The 22,374-nt window shown below is 40.2% G+C and overlaps 1 protein-coding gene across 2 annotated transcripts in view; it reads left to right on the top strand.

Annotated features, from left to right (window-relative positions):
• Window positions 1-22,374, top strand: part of raver2 (ribonucleoprotein, PTB-binding 2) — a 93,907-nt gene that overhangs the window by 11,791 nt on the left and 59,742 nt on the right. For both annotated transcript variants that reach the window (XM_034210482.1, XM_034210490.1), the window contains one exon: window positions 8,789-8,855. In XM_034210482.1, coding sequence (XP_034066373.1) covers window positions 8,789-8,855 — 67 coding nt within the window. Of the gene's footprint in view, window positions 1-8,788; window positions 8,856-22,374 lie in introns of those variants that run through there.

Below are 22,374 nucleotides of genomic sequence, written 5' to 3'. Positions count from 1 at the left end.
AGCTCCCTGAACGCCGGTAATAGACGAGTTGGGATCGTTGGGATCCTCAACAATGGAAATATGATCAGTAGAAATGGCCATGCCATGGGACCTTTAAGATATTTTATGAGATTGAGTGCTAGTATTTACGACAACATTTTCATTTCCTGCTTGATTCCATTAGACGGTTTTCATCACAATGAGTTTGACATGAAATCTATATTCACAGTGGAATTTTGTTTATATTAATTAGTGGTGCACGATAATTATCGGCCTGATAATTATCGGTCCGATATTAGGAATTATGACGTCATTCCGATAAACCCGATAAAAGTATTAATTGCCCCGATAATATACAATATATTTTTTGGGTAAAAAAAAAAAATACTGCGGTGTGGGTGGATTGGGATGAGGGGCGCTTGTTTTTAACTCGGCTCCTCCCGTTTTGCCAGTACTGTGGTATTAGTGGTTTAGGAAGAGGGGAGTTTTTCACAAATCCAGCGCTCTCTAACTCATGCCTGGCTGTGACGTAAATGGTGTGCGGCCGTGAAGCCAGGACAGTAAACAAACATGTCGTCGGTAGTATGGGACTATTTCAAAGTTTCAGAGTTAGATAGTTCGCTTGCTATTTGTATTAACAAATGCAATGCAGAAGTTCCACGAGGAGGGAAAAAGGCAACGAGCTATAATACTTCCAACCTGATTAGTCACCTGAAACATCGCCATCACTTTGAAGAGTCAAAACTGTTCTTGGCTTTGTTTTGTTCATAGTAGTAATGCTCATGTCATTTGCTCACTACTAGTCTTTTTTTTACCACCAGGTGTGCAAAAACTACAGGTACATTTAATATATATATATATATTATATTATTATCGGTTATCGGTATCGGTATCGGTCTTGAGAAGCAGGAAGTTATCGGTATCGGTTTCAAAAAACCAATATCGTGCATCCCTAATATTAATGCATCATCAAATATAGAAATCAGGGTTTTGTAGATGAATATCAAAGGTGTTTGTGTACCTCATCACAAACTAAAGCAGCTTACACTTCTAATTAAAGTACAGGGCCACTAAAATCACTAAAAGCTAGTATATCTTCTCAATAAATGTGAAACAACTGGGTTATTGTAATCCTAATAATTTAAAACCATACAGCAGTATGTGTGTGGGAGTAGTTTTTTGCTTTCTGGCAGACGTGGGCTTCATCATCTGTTCTCTCTCAGTAGCACATATAACACTCTATGTGTAGGTCAAGGACGCGGTTACAGCCGGTAAGGAGGCCATGCAGAGTGTGTTTGTCCTCTAATCCCTCTATCCTCTCTCACTCACCCACCCACACCCACACACACACACACACACACACACACACACAGAAATTATGGCTCCCTGTTTCTTCTTCCCCCAGTGGCCCTGTTTGTGTTTGTAAGTCATCTGATACTGCAGGACATAAGTATCTGACTGACTGACTGACTGACTGACTGACTGACTGACTGACTGACTGACTGACCTCGCCTATGGGGACAAAATGGAGGTCCCCATGAGGGGAATCATTAATTTTCGGGTGAAGACTTGGTTAGGTTAAGGGTTAGGCATTTGTCCCCTGAAGTGATGTATACATGGTGTGTGTGATAAAGAATGCATCTAACGTTCCACTGTTCATAAAAAAACAGCGCATTAAACAAACCATCATGCTCTTACTTTGAAAACCATGCGGAAATGTCGTCATCAGCAGGCCATCACGTGTTTTCCGAAAATAACCGAGTGACAAGAGTAGATTTTAGCCGAGACCGGCGGTAAGTTTGTCTCAAAACTCTGTAGCCTCATCCCAATACCCCTCCTCAACTCCTCTCTTCCCCTCCTCCGGGACTTGACCCAGAAATCAAGACACGCCATTTTGAAGGACGTCCCAATAGCTGAAATGCACACGGAGGAGGGGTGCGGGAGGAGACGAAAGGGAGGATACACGCGAGCAGACTACGCCGAAGTGTTTTCACTACTCGCGTATAAAAGCCCCGCCCCCACCTTCACAGCTGGTCGATTTCAACAGAGGAAAACCGACAACTGGAAGATGAGTGGAAATGCGTCACATACATGTATTAAAGTGCTCACAGCTCCGTGGGAATTATTATGTGCAATTCATTTCTAAAAGGCTTTCACATTACTATAATTATATTTGTATTTAAATGTAGGCTACATTTTACACCAAAACGGAACACAAAAGCAGGACCAACCATCATACATTGAATTCCTTGACTAACAAGAGAAAGATTCATTCATTTAAATAAATATTTAACCAGAAATGGGCCGGTTCTAAGGGGTTATTCAGTTAAGTCCGATGAGAGGGGATACAGCTGTGCACATGTCATCATTAACAGACGTCGTTTAAGACTGACGTTTGAGTGAACGAGGACATCCCAATTAATACCTGAGGACTCCTCTGTCCTCGCGTCACCTCCTCGTGTCTCTCGCTCGCATCTTACGGAGGCGGAGCTAAGATGCAAGGAAGGGATGCGAGTGAGGGAAAGGAGGAGTCGAGGAGGGGTATTGGGATGAGGCTAGAGTGTATAAAAAGACGATCCACAAGCAGAGATTTGAGATCCACGAGCAGAAATGTGAGATCCACAAGCGTATTTTTGGTCGACAAATACAACATGGATTCACAAATGCCTGATTGAAAGTTGCAAATGTTAAAGAGATATTCAAAGATCTTTTTTTTATTTGTAAAAATATTTGGCGTATTTGCAGATCCGTTTTACATTTGCAAATTTATTTGTGACTTTGCAAATCTTTTAAATGCATTTGTAGATGGTGTTTTACATTTACAAATCACATATTTACACACAAATTATTTTTATGTTCACACAAATAATTATCAGACATATCTAAGCCCATATATCTCTCTCTCCCCGTCTGTGTGCGAGGGGGCGGGGCAGTTTACACACATGCTCTGCAACATGCATGCAACACACACACATGGAGGAGATGGCGGAGAGAAGCGCTCCAAGGTGTGGTTACATTTTACCCGTCTCGATGTGGACAATGCTCGTTACCAAAAGTGCAATAAGAGTTTATCATGTAAGGGCGGTAACACGAGCATTTTGTCTAAACATTTAGCAAAAGTGCACCACATTCAGACAGAGGAATGCACCGGGTTCAACTGTCTTTCTAGTAGCTCTGTAGCCCCATCCACGAGTAACGGTTCCACGTCAGGTATATATTATGTATGCTAGCAGCAACACACGGAGTTAACTAACTGATTCAAACATGGGTTAATGATTAGAGGTAACTGAGTTATTTATTTTGTTAACGTTTCAGCTATTCTGTTTACAATTCTGTCATCAGATTATTTAATATGATTTGTTAAAACATTGTTGTTTCTTTTGATGTGAAATATTATTTATTAATTTAAATAAAAAGCAATGTTAATTTTGTTCACAATTTGTTTAGTTAATTTACCTTATTTATTTCAAAATAACCGTTAAGACTATCGTTAAAGGACCGGATCGATAAGCAGTATCGATAAAAGTAGTAGTACAGTTAAAACCTTAACGATCCGAATAATCGATTAATAGTTTCATTAATCTATAGATTTATCGATTATCAAATTAGTCGTTTGTTGCAGCCCTAGTTGATGAGATAAAAACTGCAACATAAACACGCACACCTCCTCTTTTACATCTTGGCTTAATGGCTGCATTATTGTTCCAAACACTGTTGTAATAGTTTACGATTTCTGCAAACACAATTTAGTTTGATTGTATGGCTCGACTGACAATGCAGCGTCCGGACTAGAAAGTGCTTCTCTGGGCGTCCCTCCAAGCAACGTACCAAAAAGGTACAAAGAGAAGCCTTCAGGAACTAGTGCTGCAGCACTCAGTTCCACTTTCCACCTGACGAAAGGGCCACAAGGCTGAAGGTGAATTTTAGTGCAAGCATTCCTTTTTTGAGAGAAAAATATAGACAGAGTCGGAAAGAAAGAGCACATTAGGTGGGAAAGTACTCTTGAAGAAGTAGATCTTCTGGTGATTGTTGAAGACAGTGAAAGTTCAGTTCAATGTCTCGTTTACCACAAATAAGGACTCAGCAGAAGAGATGGATGGAGATTTAGTGAATGAGAAGGCTAGTAGAACTCACTGAGGAAGGCAGGTTGCACATTCCTTTGCGTTTACATTTTATGACCACTAGCCTTCTCTAGCAAACAATGCAAGCATGTTGAAAGAGAGGTTTGTATGTGTCTCACTTCATTGTCTGTCCAATGTTAACAAAATGCCTGATGACACAACAAAATGCATTGATTGCACTGACATCCTCAGTGAAGGTTTAATGATTCTTTATTATAACATTTCTAATCAGTCTGGAATAGACAAGTTTTTTAATATTATTAGCTATTTACAGACAGTTTCATATAAAGCACACTAAGCCTAATCCTCTAGTCTACACTATCTCTGCCTATGAGCTCCATCTTACCAGGTGTCAGGTGCCGGCCTGCTATCACATTCCTCATCATGTTCATCCTCTCAGGGCAGTTTTGTACACCAACATGTGGGTGTGTGTATGTGTGTGTAGAAATCGGCCCTGGGCTTGAGGCTGGTGCTGGGGTACTGACTGGTCTTGCTGAAAATGTCAGCTTCAAAAGGAGGGCATCGCACAGCATGGAACAGAACAACACACTTATATATTACAGAACAGCTTGACATAGAGGAAATGGCTTGTCCAGCTGCTTCTGCCCACATACTGTCTAGTTCTCATGCATTGGGGCAGGTATCTTTTTTAAATGAAATGATGATTAAAGTCAAGGTTTATGGTAACTGTATCCATCTCTGTTAAGAGCCATTTAGCTGGATTTCCCTCAAATATAAAATTAGTGTTTTATGATTTGCAGTGTGTGTTTTCAGTTTACATTACGAGTGTTTGCCCACACCGTCTATTTACGGAGCCCAGTGGCTGCTTTAGAGCACTTGTGAGCGTCGCTTAGCTATTACGGCAGTGTTAATTAGGAAGCTGTTGAAATAGCGTAGCGGGAATCTCAATGAATCGGCGTGCAGCATCGTAGAACAGCATGAAGGGATGTAGTGAAAGTGAAAGGTCATTAAAACATGGAAGGTAAAAGGTAATGATGTGAAACTGTTATCATACATAAATAAAACTGTGCAGCAAGGTATGCTCATCTGGTAAATTGTGTGGCTGAGATGAAGAGCAGGGCTCCTAAAAATAGTCTTTGAGTGTCTTGTAATGGGCCAGTGCTCTCACAAACTTTCAGCTGGATTTAAGTATAGAATAGCACAGGGACGAGTGATAAAGCGCCACCAGAGAGAGAATGAACTCTGAGTGGCCTAATTCAACCCGGGCTGACTGTCTCAAAGTACTCTGCAATGTCAGTGTCTGTATCCTGTGCACTATAAACAATAACTGTCATTAAGTGGGGGAAGAAGCTGGAGGCAATGTCTTTGTTTCTTTTTCTTCACTTTATACCAATGTAAATTCTTGTTTTGTTGCTTCTTCCTTCAGTATTTCTTGCATGTAGGAAATTAGATTTTCTTTCGGTCTGTTACCTTTTATGTCAGAATTGTAATTAATACAGGTGTAAAGCTCTGAACCTCCGGAAATCAGTGCATTTGATACACTTACATTAAGAAAATAGAAATGAAGCATGTAACAGCGGAAAAGGCAGATGTAAAAGAAGAAAGGGCGCTTTAGTTGGCAATTGTAGTTAAAAACCACTTTGCTTAAATCCCTACACATTTGGGACAGGGTTGCTTTGGTCTAAATAGTTTAATCCTATTTTAGTCTTATTGCATTTGCCTTGTTGTTAAATTGTCTCCATCCCTAATAGCAAAAGTGTGTGTTTGCTTTGTAATGTTTGTAAAGACCCTTAACACTCTCTTGGGGAAAAACTATAATCTTCTAAATCGTTTGATTTTCATTAATTCCTTAAAGTCTCTCTTCTTAAAACCATTCTAACCTACTTTATTTCTGCCATATCTATTGGTTGAAACATTCTGACTGCACAGGAATATTTTACCACTTGTTTTTCAAGAGACTATGGTAAAGAGTGATCTCAGATACAGACCAATAATGTTTTAAGATTTGTATTTCAGTGTTTTGATTTCAGGCCGTTTCTTTTCATTCTCTCCTGAGAGTAATCTACTTCTACCCTTGTGGCAAGATAGTTGTTATGAAGCTAAATCAAAAACGGAACACCTCTTTTCTGTTTTTTCTCTCCCTCTCTCTCTGCACCTCTCAGCGATTGCAGCTCGCCCTGCGCTGATTTACAGAGCGGGCGAGTTTGACCCTCTGCGTGGGCATGGCCTACACTGATATGGAACATGCCTGCTCACTTTGTTCAAGAGTGGGCTGGTGGATGATGGTGTTTAGAGAGATAGAAAACGCGAAACATTTACAAATAAGAAAGACATGTTTTCCCTTTCTTTTTGTATTTGTAGAAATGATGTGATAGATGTGATTAGTTTGATGTCAAACTTTCATTCACTGAAAGGTGATCAATGCATCACCATGAGTGCATCCTAACTACAATGCAACAGTGTGTCCTTTGAATTTAAATGATACAACGTTATCCCGCGGTAGCTTATGGTGAATCAAAGTTCAGGATGTGGGCATCATTAGCTGAGGATACAAAACAGCCATATCCTCTTCAATAATAATAAGTTCACATTTTATTTTTATTCACATTCAGGCCCATTTGTAAACCCAATTGATTTGCTCTGAACCAGTTCTTGAAAATGACAATCATTCCCATTTATTTATTCAATTTCAAAACTTTAATAGACTGGATGCAGCATAATGGAACCAAAAGTGCAATCAGAGAATGCAGACCTCCGCTAAGGCAGTGTGTGTGTGTGTGTGTGTGTGTGTGTTGTGTGTGTGGTGTGTGTGTGTGTGTGTGGTGTGTGTGTGGTGTGTGTGGTGTGTGTGTGTGTGTGTGTGGTGTGTGTGTGGTGTGTGTGGTGTGTGTGTGTGTGTGTGTGTGTGGTGTGTGTGTGTGTGGTGTGTGTGGGTGTGTGTGTGTGTGTGTGTGTGTGTGTGTGTGTGTGTGTGTGTGTGTGTTGTGTGTGTGTGTGTGTGTGTTGTGTGTGTGTGTGTGTGTGTGTGTGTGTGTGTGTGTGTGTGTGTGTGTGGTGTGTGGTTCATTCTGACCATGCATAGACGCCTGGCAACGCACATTGTAATATGATTTGTACATTATCCCTCCTTGGTTTTACTGATGTTTTGGTAAAACAGCAGCAAGTAAATGTAACAGTTCAAATGATGAGCCGTACTGAAGTTTTAAAAAACTAAACTCACATAATTAAAGTTCATTAAGATTAAGTTATTTGAACATGTAGAGAGAACGCTGCTACACTTAAAAAGAAAACAAAATGGCGGTAGGAAGTGCTTTATTGTGTCAAAGTGGTGTTTGTGAAGAGATCAACTGCTTTTGCTTTTTTCCAGTTAAGGTAAATGAGAAACACAGTGGTGTGTGGTGAGAGAGGGGTGAATAGCTGAATCACATTTAAATACAACTTGAACATGTGCTCTTTGGTGGATTATTTATTTATCAAACGACATGAGACGCTTGGACAAATACCTTGACTTATTGCTGAACATAAAAAGTAGTCGGAAGAAGGAAAGACAAAGTAAGTAGGGACAGAGTGTCCACATCACACAGACATGATTATGGTGAATTTAGCGTGTGTGCTCCCCCTCTGAAGGATAAAACAGTTTGAATGTCCTGCCTTTGATGCATCTTACTGCTGCAGTCTGGCTATTACATGGTGTCTCTGTAGGCCATTAACAATCATTTCTTTATACTGAAGTGACCCTTCCAGGTCCACAAAGTTTAGACTGTTTCTTGCGTCTTGTTTTAGCGCTGGAGTTTTTGAGATGTTTTTGTTTTGTAAGTCGTTGCTTAGTCCTTGGGCCTACACTCACTGTGCTCCTGTTACATCTGGAACTGTTGGACAGGTTTTTACTGTAAAGGGATTCATAAGGTTGCTTATATCACAGGAGCATATATTTGTATACAAAAAACACTTTGTGCTGTCAGTTAATTATGTGCAGTAGAGTCACTCTGTGAGAGAGAATGTGAGGATCTCTTGCTGAGCTGTCTTCAGGATCGTGGACAACGCTTATTAAAAGACGAAAAATCAGGAAACGGAAAGCTTTTCATCTTAAAATTACACTTTTTAAAAAAACATAATTACTGGTTAGAGACAAATTATTGCCATTGGGGAAGTCACCGATCAGAGAGTTTTCTCAAGTGACGAAAAATAAGGTTTCATCATTGAGATGAGGAAAAACATTTTTTATAAAATGTACTTAAGCTTAAATTGGCACAGGAATATTTGCATACTGATACAAATATTGAAAACAGTTGGTTAGTTTATAATAATTGTCTTGTTGTTAAACGTTGTACTGATGAGACTCATGAGATATTCTGACTTATCTCCTGACTCAATACAGTGGTATGTGATGATGATTTTTAAATGCACATTTTCTTTAGATATAAATGCTAATTTATTTAACTGATAAACAAGTTACTTGATGAACTGCAGATTACCTAACAATTTAGAATAATCACATACAATTACCGTTAGGTTGTGAAGATAGAACTAGTATTATCTGTAAATCTGTCATTTAAATATGTCATTTGAAGACATGACTTTGGTCATTTGTCACTATTCTTGACTAATTAAAACATGTTTTCATGACCATTGTACACTTTTAACAAGTTTTTGAATTTTTGTTTTTCCAGTGATTTATTGATCTCTAAGCTCAAGTCTTGTGTTTCTCTCTTTCTGTCTCTTTCCAGGAAGTCCATGAGATCCTGAAAGAATATGAGCTGAAGTACTGCTTTGTGGACCGCAACAAGGGCACAGGTAAAACTCACACACAAACACATGTGTACTACTATACTTGTGAGGACCCTTATGATTAATTCCCTAACCCTTTAACCTTTGCAACCAATTGCCTAACAGTACACTAACCTTAATGCTAACACCCCTTTGAAGCATAGAGGACCAGCATGTTAAATATCTAACTGGTCCTCACGATGATAGAAATACAAGTATACACTCATGTTCAGATCAGATGATCTTGTAAACCAAAGCCTAAGTCATATATGTCATCACACGTATGTATTTATAGTTACATGGAAACTAGTTTGGTAGTGATCTAAGTGTGAGGCATGGCTAAAGCACTTGTTTAACATACTGTAGAAATAGTGGAGGGGTCAATCTGGTGGAGGGACAGATACTTTGACTCAAGTGTCTGTTTCATAATTCATTCAGTACAGTTTCACATTTTCTGCTAAATATACATTCTGAAGTGTCTGTTTTTAGCACAGATATGGTGATAATGTGACATATGTAGGTTTAGGATAACAGGACTTTGGACTGTCAGTTACACATATAATAAACTATGCTGCTGGTTTAGGAGGGATATTTTTACATATCAATACAAAGTAAGTCTAAGGAGAAAGGCTGTAGTATTCTATACAGATGAAAAGCACCGTAAGGCAAATTTGCGATGCTGGAGTATAAAAATGGACTTGACGTGATTGACAAAGACTTTATGGCTTTTCTATTATTTAGTTATTACTATATTACTATTATCGAGTAACAAACTCCTGTTTGTTGTTGATTGCATGATGAGGGATATGAGCATTAGTGGACTAGCATGTGGAGTCAGTGATTGGTTCAGTCTGTGTGGTTTAAAACAAAGAAAACACGTTTTACAAAGCATTTGATTGACATCTTGATGCTTCAGTTAAAATGGACTAAAATCAAATTGTTGAATCTGCTTTCAAAACAAATGCAATTTGTCATATTTACAAGTATACTTTTGCACAGACACACACATATAGTAAATGTAATCTTTACCACTATGTATTTAAGTTATGTCTCTTAGCACTAAGCTGTAGTTGCCACATGTTGAATATAGTTTGAATCCTTAAGCAAAAATCACATAAAAGTGACCATCTTGTTTTAAATTACTTGAGTTTCCCTCATTCTCCTTACCTCCTGAGTACATTTGGTCCTCATGAGTCCTGAATTACAAGAACACACACACACACACACACACACACACACACACACACACACACACACACACACACACACACACACACACACACCACACACACACACACACCCCCCCTGCCTCTGGAGTGTGTCCCTTTCCAGGGAAATCTTAAATATTGTCTATATTTAGTCCGTGCAGTCAGCCAAGCACCTGAAACATAATGCTTTTAGAAAGCAGAGAGATTTACAGCTGAGATATCAAAGCACCAGTCCGTCAAACAGGTTAATGGGTTTTAGGAGCAAATGAGAGCATGATGAAACACAGGTCCTCATCAGACTGGCAGGCATGTTACTTTAATAATGAGTCCCGCTGTGGTAGCGTGTTGGGCTCCGATGTGCTGAGGTGGGATGAGTGGGATCAGAATCCAGCGTCCCGGACATCAAAGGTTTGGGAAAGAAAGTACAAATATTCCTCCCTTACTCATAGTGATGAGACCACATTGGTTCCCTCTTATTTAATGCTCTTCATGTCTCTCTTTTGGGGCAAAGGGACTACAGGGACATTCTAAATATCACAGAGAGAAGCAGCAACACAGAGAGCGTAATGTTTACCAAAAGCTTGCTTTTTAAGCTGAAGTGCCAGAAAAAGAATTCATTCAGTAAACGAATGCCTTGCCTAAAGTAAATCCTTTTCTCCTTCTTTTAAAGTAATGACTTTCAACTTTTAGGGATACAGTTGGGAACAACCGTGTAGCAGTGATGTGTGTCACTATGGCACGATCAGCCATTGTGTATTGATAGAAAACATGTGAGAGAGAGAGAGTTGGAGGTGGCAGAAAGTTATTTTTAAAGAGATGGTGCAACATTGTGGAAAAAGCCTTTGAGTTTCTGACTCCAACTCCATCAAATGTGGATATCTCTACTTTATCATTTAAAAACAAGTTCAACATTTTTGAATGTCTTTTTTTAGTGTGTGTGTGTGTGTGTGTGTGTGTGTGTGTGTGTGTGTGTGTGTGTGTGTGTGTGTGTGTGTGTGTGTGTGTGTGTGTGTGTGTGTGTGTGTGTGTGTGTGTGTGTGTGTGTGAATATGAATATGAATATTTTCTTGATCCGGTAAACCCCTGGCTTGTCGCCTCTTTACTTATCACAAACAGAGACCTCTATCCAACCTCTGTGATGTATATGGGTGCTTGTGTGTCTGCTGATATATACATGCCTGTTTGTTCATATTGATTTAGTCATAACGTGTGTTTTGGTGGTGAACTTGAACTTGCTCACCATCAGATCATTTTTCATGGCAGCTGGATAACATCACCCAGACCAAGTGTTTACAGTCTGACTCACTCTCTCCTTCCTCCCTCTCTCTTTTTTCAGCCCTCTGTGAAACGCTTTAAGTGAATGAGCCTAAAGTGATAACAACTTCAGTATTGAAATCTTTTAAAGTCCAGACTCTGACGTTTTTGGGAACCCTAGTTGTACAGTCTGTATATTTTCCATTGTTTATCAAAGGAAAGAATGCCAATATTTTAAATGGAGATCCATAGTCTCATACAGAATCAGACATATTGTTATGACTATTTCCACTTGAGTGAGGACACTAACTCAGCAGTCATTTTAATCCTCTGAAACATGGAAAATGTAATTACAGCAAAAGTAATGGAAAGTTGTAAGCTCAACTTGGTTAGCATTTAGCAATGGCCAATTAATTACATTTTGGAGCAGATCCCAGCCCGGTGGCGGATACAGAAATGATGTTTTAACTTCTAACTTTAAGCTGTCCGAGTGCCATTCTAGCTGAAAATGCTCTGTCATGTTTTGTTTATTTCTGAAATTATGATTTAGTGTTCTTTTCCGTACGTTCATGTCTTTGACGCTTCGCTTCAGTTGTTGTTTCTTTAGCTGTGAAGCAGAAAATGTCTCCTCAGATTCACAACATTACATTAGAGCAGGGGTGGGGAACCTTTTTCTTCTCAAGGGCCATTTCAATTGTTTCAACATCCTCCGAGGGCCGCACAAATTCTTGACCTCTGCTTAAAAATACTACAATCACAGCCCATTCATTTGGCCTTTCTTTCATGCTGTGCAAAGAACAGGGTTCATACACTTTTTCACCAATGATTTTCAATAACTTTTCCATGACTTCTCAATGACCTTTACTTAATTTTCCATGACCAAAAAAAAATGACCACTGAAAATGGTTTATTTGAACATGGAACAGGAAAATAAGGTCTGCATATGAAATCTGTTGTGCCTATCTAAAACAAATCAAATAGGCTTACTAGCTTCTACACGCTAAAGCAACTGTAGTCAGGGAGGCAAACGCATCAAGTATGAAAAAGGTGACAAGGACCCGAGCCCCCCGACCCCACGGAATATCGGCTTTAAAATGAGGAATAACAGATGATTTTAGCAGTCAGAACAACTAAAGCAGCAGTGTCAATAATTACAGAAACGTTAAAGAGTCACATCTAATAGAAATATATAAAAGCATTTATTTTAATTGTGTAGCAGTCAGTTTATAATTTTGGCAGCACTGTTAAGCATTTTGAAAATGCCTCTGTGCAAGGCTTAGTCTTTCTATCTTTATAGCCACTGGTGTAAAGTAACTAAGTTCATAAACTCAACAAGTACTTGGGTACAATTTTGAGATACTTGTACTTTATTTAAGTATTTCAATGTTTTGCTACTGTGTACTTCTACTCCACTACAGTTCAGAGGTTAATGGTGTACTTTTCCTCCACTACATGTATTGAATACCTTTAGTTACTTCACAGATCTGGATGAATGATGTGAAATATAATCAAGTGTTAAATCAGACTTTAGTTCCACCTGGAGTAAATCCACCAGCTACCCTGCAGTATACAAAGTCATTCAAACTAGCTGCACCTTTACCAGCTTTGAGAACACTTTCATGATCAATCATTATAAAACATATCATATATATTATTCTGAAATAAACCAATCTGCACAGTGACTACTTTTACTGTCGCTACTTTCACTATATTTTGATGAGAATACTTTTCTACTTTTACTTGAGGAACATTTTGAATGCAGGACTTTTACTGTAACAGACACTCTGGTACTTCTACTTTTACTCAAGTACAAGATCTGAGTAGGCCTACTATACTTTAATTAAGTACAATATCTGAGTACTTCTACTAAAGTACAAGATCTGAGTACTTCTACTTTTACTCAAGTACAAGATCTGAGTACAATACTTTTATTAAACTACAAGATCTGAGTAGGCTACTTCTACTAAAGTACAAGATCTGAGTACTTCTACTTTTACTCAAGTACAAGATCTGAGTACTATACTTTAATTAAGTACAAGATCTGAGTACTTCTACTAAAGAACAAGATCTGAGTACTTCTACTAAAGAACAAGATCTGAGTACTTCTACTAAAGTACAAGATCTGAGTACTTCTAATTTTACTCAAGTACAAGATCTGAGTACTTCTACTAAAGTACAAGATCTGAGTACTTCTAATTGTACTCAAGTACAAGATCCATACTTATACCACCTGTTTATAGCCTATGAACAAAACTATTAGAAAACGAAGGCTAAAGCTAACGTTAGCAGATAGTGACAATGTGACAATAGTGACAATGCTAGCTAGCTCAACGATTCCTTAAATGATATTGCGACAGAAAAACGTTTCAGTTCACATCACGCTCTGCCGCTCTGCTCTGAACGGCCCGTTCTAACAGCTGTTCACCAGCGGTGCAGTCTGTGCCACAGTGACTCCGCACAGTTAACGAACTCACCGTAGATAATGTAGCTGACCCGGAGCAGCAGAGTTCAGCCGACAGGCAGGAAGACTCGAGCATACAGCTCGCGCTTCATATATATACAAAAATAACACCATGCGCGTCATGATGTGCCATCAATTTGAGACCGCAGATTATTTCGGCAATTAGATAAAATGTAAATTATATTTGACGCAACTTTAGTTACATTTCCATGACTTTTCCAAAACTTTGGGGAAAATATTGTTTTCCATAACTTTTCCAGGGCCTGGAATTTGCATTTTGAATTTCCATGACTTTTCCAGGTTTTCAATGACCGTACGAACCCTGAAAGAAAAAGCAACCTCTTAATCCAGATATTTTACCATGACTCGCGCATGCATGCATGTGCACGGTTGTGGCATGATCACCAAACAGAAAGATATGGACACAAGATGTGTGCAAATGTATTTAGTTTCCTATCCATGTGGACATGATTTAAGTGGGGGGGAGGACCTAACCTCCTCTAGGGCGGTCCAGGGGGGCATGCTCCGCCGGGAAGATTTATTTTTAAATATTAAAGTTGAAAGCATCAATCTGGTGCACTTTGAGAGCAAAATGAAGAGATCTATGGAAACATCTCTCAACACCCATTTGAAACAGAACTGTAAGCAGATTTACTTTTTCTTTATGGATATTTTACAAATCACTCTCCTTTCAAACTGTATTCTTGTTTATTAATAACAACTTTTTTTTACTGTCATATAGTATTTTATACCTGTTTACTTAATTCTCTTGTTTTTTGATAACTATAATGGTCATATAAAGATGTGCCTTCACCTCACTGGTTGGAGAAAAAGCTTCTTATATTCGTTAGCATTGCTAGCTAACCAGATGCTAATAACAACAAAGTTATTGACTGTATGATCAGTATGACAGATCGCCACTGGGCTTATAACTAAAGACAAAGCCACGCAAAAACTGCAGCATGTGTACGGATTTATGGGTACTGCAATTTTTTTTGAAGTCCCGGAGCGGCGTTCTGGTGCTCTCCGTCAGAATTGCATCCCTGTCAGACGAGACATATACCACGTGATGACACGTTAGGCTCGTGTTGTGTTCAAGGACCATGACCGTTGCCAGGAAAAACAGGCACTCGCTTGTTTAATTATTTTGCGGTCTAGATTACTTATTTTTTTCTTTTTTGCGTGTGTTTATAAATTACCTCGAGGGCCATACCAAATGGTCTCGCGGGCTGTATACGGCCCGGGGGCCGGAGGTTCCCCACCCCTGCATTAGAGGCTTAGAAATATACTCATCCCTGTTGTTGATCAAGCGTACAGCATTACAGGAATTAACACAAAATCTATTATTGATATACCTTTTACAGAAACAGGAATTAAATGATGATTATTCTCTTAGTATCTAACAATAACATATCCCATGAGTCATTATTGTTAAATGCTACCAAAATATCCACTGTTTTATGTATTTTATTCCTTCTCATCGTAGCTTTTGTGCTCTTCTTTTTCCTGTTCCTTCTGAAACACCTTATTATCCCTGACAACATATCCTCATTTATTTTTCTGTAAATAAGATCAGAAACTCAGATGTACTGAAATATGAAAAGAAACTTGCAAGACTTTGTAAAGGGGGAAATACAATACAATAAACACTAGCTTAACATAAGCTATCTGGCAGTGGTGAGAAAGAGTTGTTGATATAAGACATTGCCTTTGGGCAGGGTTCAAGCTGAGAAAGGTTAGACCAGTATGTTTTTTGTGAAGAAAGGAAGCTAACCATGAAGTGACTTTAGCTCAGTGTATCAGCAGGAGGTGAGAACGAGAGACTAGTGTGAACAGAGGAAGTTAGATCAATTTCAGCTGATATTGTTGCGGAGCTCTCACCAGAGAATTAGCCAACAGTTAGCTTTAGCCCGTCTACGTAATCTATTCACCTATTTTGCAGGATGTAGCTGACTTTATTGCAATTTGTTCAGCTTAAACAAGCGGCAGAAACAAAAGGTCACCAGGTTCACTCGCACTTCCTGCAAGGTTGATTATAAAATATTAACCGTATACGTTACATTTTTTACGAGGTGGAATTATTTGCCTGCGAATCATGCAGCATGCTCGATCATCTTCCATGAAATTCAAACTGTGCTCAATAACCCCAACATGTGTTTTACAGGGTATTTTGTTAATAGAGAAAGAATTAAGCTTTATTGCATATTTCATATCCTAATACTCACAAAAGAAGCTGTGTTTTGTCATTGAGAGGCAGAACATAGCTGTGATCAGTCAAATTAGCATAGAATATTAAAATGGTTCCATATTGATTTAAAATATATTGTTGTTATCTTTCTCTGGGCTGTGTAATAAACGCACATTGAACATTTTCATTCAAAGGAATTGAACATGTTCCTCTGTGACCTTTGTGGAAAGAATTTTGATTAAAATGTTTCTGTGTCATCAGATGAATACAATTTCTGTAATGTCTCAAAGTTGATGAGATTAATAGTTTATTAGAGGACATTGGTTTCAACATGGAAATATTGTTTATTTTCTTTGGATATTTCTAGATGATTTAATACAGACATTTGAACACGCTAGTCATCGGGCTCATTTTGGCACACGTATGATATGTAAAAATGATAAATTAAACAACTAGCTGATATATAAAATAGCTTAATTTTAAGCATCTCATATAGATCAAAAGCATCTTGTATGGATCAAAAAAGCCATGTTTCCCCTGGGCAAGAGGAAACGGCTACATTGTTTTATTGTGTTTAATTATTTTATAATTGGTATAAAATGCACACATATTCCCTGAGCTGAGTGTATCACATATGCAGACCCAAAGACACAGTCAAGCATGCACCAGACTCAAAAATATTCTGAATGCTCAGCGAGATAGTCACTCGGGAGTTTCAGTATCTCTGTTTTTTAGGCAATGTCTGTTTGTGTTTACTTGGGGAGTTTTTATGGGACATGTGACCAAGCTGGTGAAGATCAGGAAATGTTAGAGCTGTATTCAATGCCTTCCAGTGGGCAAACTAGGCTACGTCGTTTTTTAAACTGCATTTAACACATTTTTGAACTTTTTGATCAACATTATGCCAATACAGATATTACCATGATGCTATATTTCAACCAATAAATTAGCCTCTGCAATGAATGATCTTCACAATAATTACAAATACTGTTCTATTGCACAAAACTTTGGAGAATACACAAGAGATAATGTAGCCAATAGAATCATTTTTATTGACCTGCTCTGTCTACCCCTAGTTTGTAATGCTGGCTGTTTGCTATGGATTTGTAGTCTCTAAGTCTGACCAAACATAACCCTGATGACAACACTTTGACGTCATCAGGGGTATTTTCAGAGACTCCAGAGCCGTAGAACTGCTTTCACAGGTCAAGTAGTGCAAACAATGATGAGGCTTTTCCTTAGGTTATATGAAACTGACTTCTCCTGGAATTTACAGCAGGTGTACAATTACACCAAAGATAATCCCAACAGGGGAAGCATTATAAATTGACCATGATTTTGCTCTTGGTACAATATCTTCCTTTAATTTACTCTCCTGGGTGTGCCGAAAGATATTGCCATGATAAACTGTCATTCTCTCTCGGTCTTATCATCCTCTGGGGTGTTTGTCTTACTGTTTGTGTGGTTACCGGTTAGTGGACCCTCTCCTGGCTCGTCTCCCTCTGCTCTGATTGAAAAGTGCTGCTCGGAACAGCTTTGGCATGCATCTGCACCTCATGACCATATGAGTTCACTGAGCCAGCCTCCACCGTTGGACTTATTAGGTTATACCAACGGGAGTGTTTATGTGTCCTGCAGTGCACATATTTGTGTTAATGTGTGTGTTTAAGCGTGTCCTGCTGTGTGTGTTTGAGTGGTCGACTCTGTGTTTCCATTTGCGGCTTTGCTTCGGGCTGTTGCTTCAGCTCCTCGGCTAATGATGATTTTCCTCCCTCCGCACACTCACACACAAGAGCACCTCTGCTCTTCTTGAGCTCTTTTTTTCTAGCCAACATGTCTCCTAAAAAATTAACAAATTCTCTCCGCATCCTTTTGATCTATGCCTCCTTCCCACATCATACGGCCTCCAGGCCTATCAATCCCTCATGCCCTTTCCTCTTTCGTGTCCTTTCCTTACCATTAGCAAATTCAAGGCACTTTACCAGCAGCTTGTTAGTTGGCCCCTGGCCCACCTTTAAAAAGTTAAGCATCCATCATTATCTGCCTCCGTGCTCACATTACTTTGTGGTGAGAATGCCAGCGCTGAATATATTCTCATTATCAGAGCAGATTCTGTGTTGGCTGCACATTTGGCGTGTTCAGGCTCCAGCTCTATTGATGTGTGATTTAAAATGTCGGGCTTTCCACATTTTTCAACCCTGCAGCCAAAAGTCCTCAAATAAATGTTGCTGTTTCACAGTCAATTTGATTGTAATACTTAGATACCTGTCTTAGTTTTTACAGAGCAAGCCAAACAAGATTTGTATGCACATTCATATCCTAATGAGTTTAAATAATTTATTTCTCATTATCAGATTCTATCTCATCAGTTCAGTGGCCTTATGCAGCAAACGTGTCATCAATCAATTTTAATCAATTCATTATTATTTATGATCACAAACTCCCTTGAACACTCCAAACTCACATAAGCTAATACATTTAGCTTATGTGAGTTTGGAGTGTTATCATTACATTGCATTTAGCTGACGCTTTTATCCAAAGCGACTTACAATAAGTGCGTTCGACCAACAAAATACAAACTTGAAGAAATCAGAATCATATAAGTACATCAGGTTTCATAGAGCCAAAACATTTCAAGTGCTACTTAACTGGCTTTAGATAAGCCAGTCCTTTATTAGTATATAAGTGCTTTGTTAATAGTTTCTATCGCTCGAAGTGGAGTCGAAAGAGATGAGTTTTCAGTCTGCGCCGGAAGGTGTGTAAGCTTTCTGCTGTCCTGATGTCAATGGGGAGCTCATTCCACCATTTTGGAGCCAGGATAGCAAACCCACGTGTTTTTGCTGATGGGAACTTGGGTCCCCCTCGCAGCGAGGGTGCAGCGAGCTGTTTGGCTGATGCAGAGCGGAGTGCACGTGCTGGGGTGTACGGTTTAACCATGTCCTGGATGTAGGAAGGGCCAGATCCATTCGCAGCATGGTAAGCAAGTACCAGTGTCTTGAAGTGGATTCTAGCAGTTACCGGAAGCCAGTGAAGCGAGCGGAGGAGCGGCGTGGTGTGGGAAAATTTAGGAAGGTTGAAGACCAGACGAGCCGCTGCATTCTGGATGAGCTGCAGAGGTCGGATGGCACATGCAAGTATACCAGCCAGGAGGGAGTTGCAGTAGTCTAGGCGTGAGATGATGAGAGCCTGGACCAGAACCTGCATCGCTTTCTGGGTCAGCTGGGGACGTATCTTCCTGATGTTGTAAAGCGTGTATCTGCAGCAGCGGGTTGTAGCAGCGATGTTTGCAGTGAAGGACAGTTTGATATCTAGGATCACACCCAGATTCCTTGCAGTCTGAGTCGGGGAAACAATAGAGGTGCCGATGTTGATTGTCAGGTCAAGAGTGGGACAATCTTTTCCCGGAAGGAAAAGCAGTTCAGTCTTGTCAAGGTTGAGCTTGAGGTGGTGAGCAGACATCCACTGAGAGATGTCAGCTAGACAAGCAGAGATGCGAGCGACGACCTGGGTCTCTGAGCGGGGAAAGGACAGAATTAATTGGGTGTCGTCAGCGTAGCAGTGGTAAGAAAAACCATGCGGGCTAATGACTGATCCGAGCGAGTTTGTGTACGGAGAAGAGGAGGGGACCAAGTACAGAGCCCTGAGGGACCACTGTAGTTAATTGACAGGGGTCGGACTCCGACCCTCTCCAAATTACCCTGTAGGTACGGTCTTTGAGGTATGAGGTGATGAGGGAAAGTGCAGAGCCTGAAACTCCAAGTTCTTGGAGAGTGCGAAGGAGGATCTGATGATTCACCGTGTCGAATGCAGCAGACAGGTCCAAAAGGATGATGACAGAGGAGAAGGAGGCTGCTTTAGCCGTGTGCAGTTCCTCCGTGACAGCAAGGAGGGCAGTTTCTGTGGAGTGACCTGCCTTGAAACCAGACTGGTGCGGATCCAAAAGGTTGTTCTGATGGAGATAACAGGAGAGTTGTTTAAAGACAGCGCGTTCAAGTGTTTTAGACGGGAACGGGAGGAGAGAGACAGGCCTGTAGTTTATAACATCAGACGGGTTGAGAGTGGGTTTCTTTAGGAGAGGGTTTACTCTTGCCTCCTTGAGACTGTTTGGAAAGTGACCAGAAGTTAGAGAAGTGTTGATGAAATGGGTGAGAAACGGTAGAATATCAGGAGCGATGATAGTCTGAAGGAGGTTTGAAGGGATAGGGTCCAGAGGACAGGTGGTAGGGCGGGCAGAGGTAATGAGGGTAAGAACCTCACTTGGAGAGAGAGGGGAAAAGGAGGTTAGTGTGTGGGTGAAAGGAGGGTCTGGTGACCCAGCGGTGAGTAAAGGTGAGTCAGAAAAAGAAGAGCGAATATCATCAACCTTTTTTTCAAAGTGGTTAACAAAGTCGCTTGACAGAAGGGGGAAGGGGCTTTGGGAAGGTCCAAGAGGGTGGAGAAGATGGAAAATAGTTTTTGGGGATTGGAATAGGAAGATTGGATCTTATCTTGAAAGAAAGTGCTTTTTGCCTGAGAGATCGAAGCAGAGAAAGAGGAGAGCAGAGCAGGTGAGAAAGACAGTTGATCTTTTAAGCAAACTTTACCTTTTGACTACAGAATATCAAAGAAGTTTGAAATAAATTAAAACCTCAGCCATAGAGTGAGACAGACAGGCAGGCAGATAAACACGCACACGGCATGTGTAGATGTGTACAATTACACATGAACCCACAGACGGGCAGATTAAAGCTGTCTGCTAGCCTGTGAGGTATCAGCAGGCTTCAATCCATCCCACCGGCCATGTTGTCCGAGCTGCTTCCACTTGACGCCCCCTGTCCCAACCGGGCACTAGTCCAGAGGTATGTGTACTCATTTGGCAGTGTTGCGGAACCAGGGATCTGGGAATATAATAGCAGGGTTTATCCTGGGAATCCCAGCCTTTCAATGGAGGCCATTGTGTTTGCCGCTGCACTGTCCAGTAATGAAGACTACATATATGCTGGCAAAAGCTCGTGTGTGTGTGTGTGTGTGTGTGTGTGTGTGTGTGTGTGTGTGTGTGTGTGTGTGTGTGTGTGTGTGTGTGTGTGTGTGTGTGTGTGTGTGTGTGTGTGTGTGTGTGTGTGTGTGTGTGTGTGTGTGTGTGTGTGTGTGTGTGTGTGTGTGTGTGTGTGTGTGTGTGTGTGTGTGTGTGTGTGTGTGTGTGTGTGTGTGTGTGTGTGTGTGTGTGTGTGTGTGTGTGTGTGTGTGTGTGTGACCCCTCTATACAAGGATACATGTTTTCGTCTTTGGGTTGCTGTCAGTTTGTGTTTTTCTCCTGTTAGGACACTGTTGAATGCAGAGTTGATTAGTTTGGGTGTCGGTTTGGAAGGTTGGATTGAGTTTAGAAAGCAGAATGTGGAAGGTCATGATTGACAGGTTGTGGTTCACTGCCTTGTGGTTACTGCAAATGTTGGAAAACTGTTAACTCATTTTATGCAGCAATACTAGGGTTGGAGATTGAATGTGGATTCTAAATGGAACAATTCAGAATTGTAATCAAACAAACACTGATAGCTACCTTATAAACGATGTCTTCGTTTGGCTCTTACTCTTGGATAATTTACTAACTTTTATTACAGTTTAATAATGTTAGTTTTTAATGTAAAACATAAAAAACATAGCATGTTCCTTCTTGGTTATTCATTTGGTGTAATTTGTGAACATCCATAATGTTATTTTGTAGCTATAAAGCAAAATACAATTTTACGGGAATTAATTTGGATTTTTATTGCGTATACTTCAGCGGAATATCAAAACAACGGCCTGGGGTGCAAAACGCATCAATGACACAACCACATAAAACAACACCTGTAAATAACCCAATTTGGGTTCTTTGAAATTGAAAAGGATATTGCATTGTGTTTGTTACTTTTGTTGCAGTTGTATATATGTCTTACGTGTAGTAATGTCCACCAGACACGAGGACGTGAGAGGACGCTGGCGTTGCTTGTTCGCCGCTTCTCCGTCTGCGTTTTAACTTCTCTTGCCTTGAAAAAAAGTGTTCGTTTTGACTGCTGGATCATATATAGCCTACTGTTCTGTCATAACTGTGTGATGATCGCGTTGTTCAGTTTTTCATCCGGCTACTCACCATTTCTGTGGATCAGCTGTCTGGGGCTAGCTACCTGTCAGCTGTTAGCATCGACAGCCGCCGAATCCCGTTTTCCCCTGGGTTTTTGGCTCGGACTTCCACCTCTCTCGCCACCTGGATTATCCCTAAACCGGATTGACTGTTGCCTCGAGGGCCGAACTGTCCGTGAGTTAGCTCCGATCATTGCACCGCGGAGTGCTGTTGCCCGAGGCTCGGTAGCTAGCCGGTTAGCTGCTGTGGATATGGTGCTTCAATACTCCGCTCTCCAACTTCTCCAACTTCGGAGTTTTTTCAGCTCTGCTGCACCAGTCTGCCTGGATGCCATC

This window comes from Gymnodraco acuticeps, unplaced genomic scaffold (genome assembly GCF_902827175.1).
Source record: "Gymnodraco acuticeps unplaced genomic scaffold, fGymAcu1.1, whole genome shotgun sequence".
Taxonomy (NCBI): domain Eukaryota; kingdom Metazoa; phylum Chordata; class Actinopteri; order Perciformes; family Bathydraconidae; genus Gymnodraco; species Gymnodraco acuticeps.
This window is presented reverse-complemented; position numbering and strand designations above follow the sequence as displayed.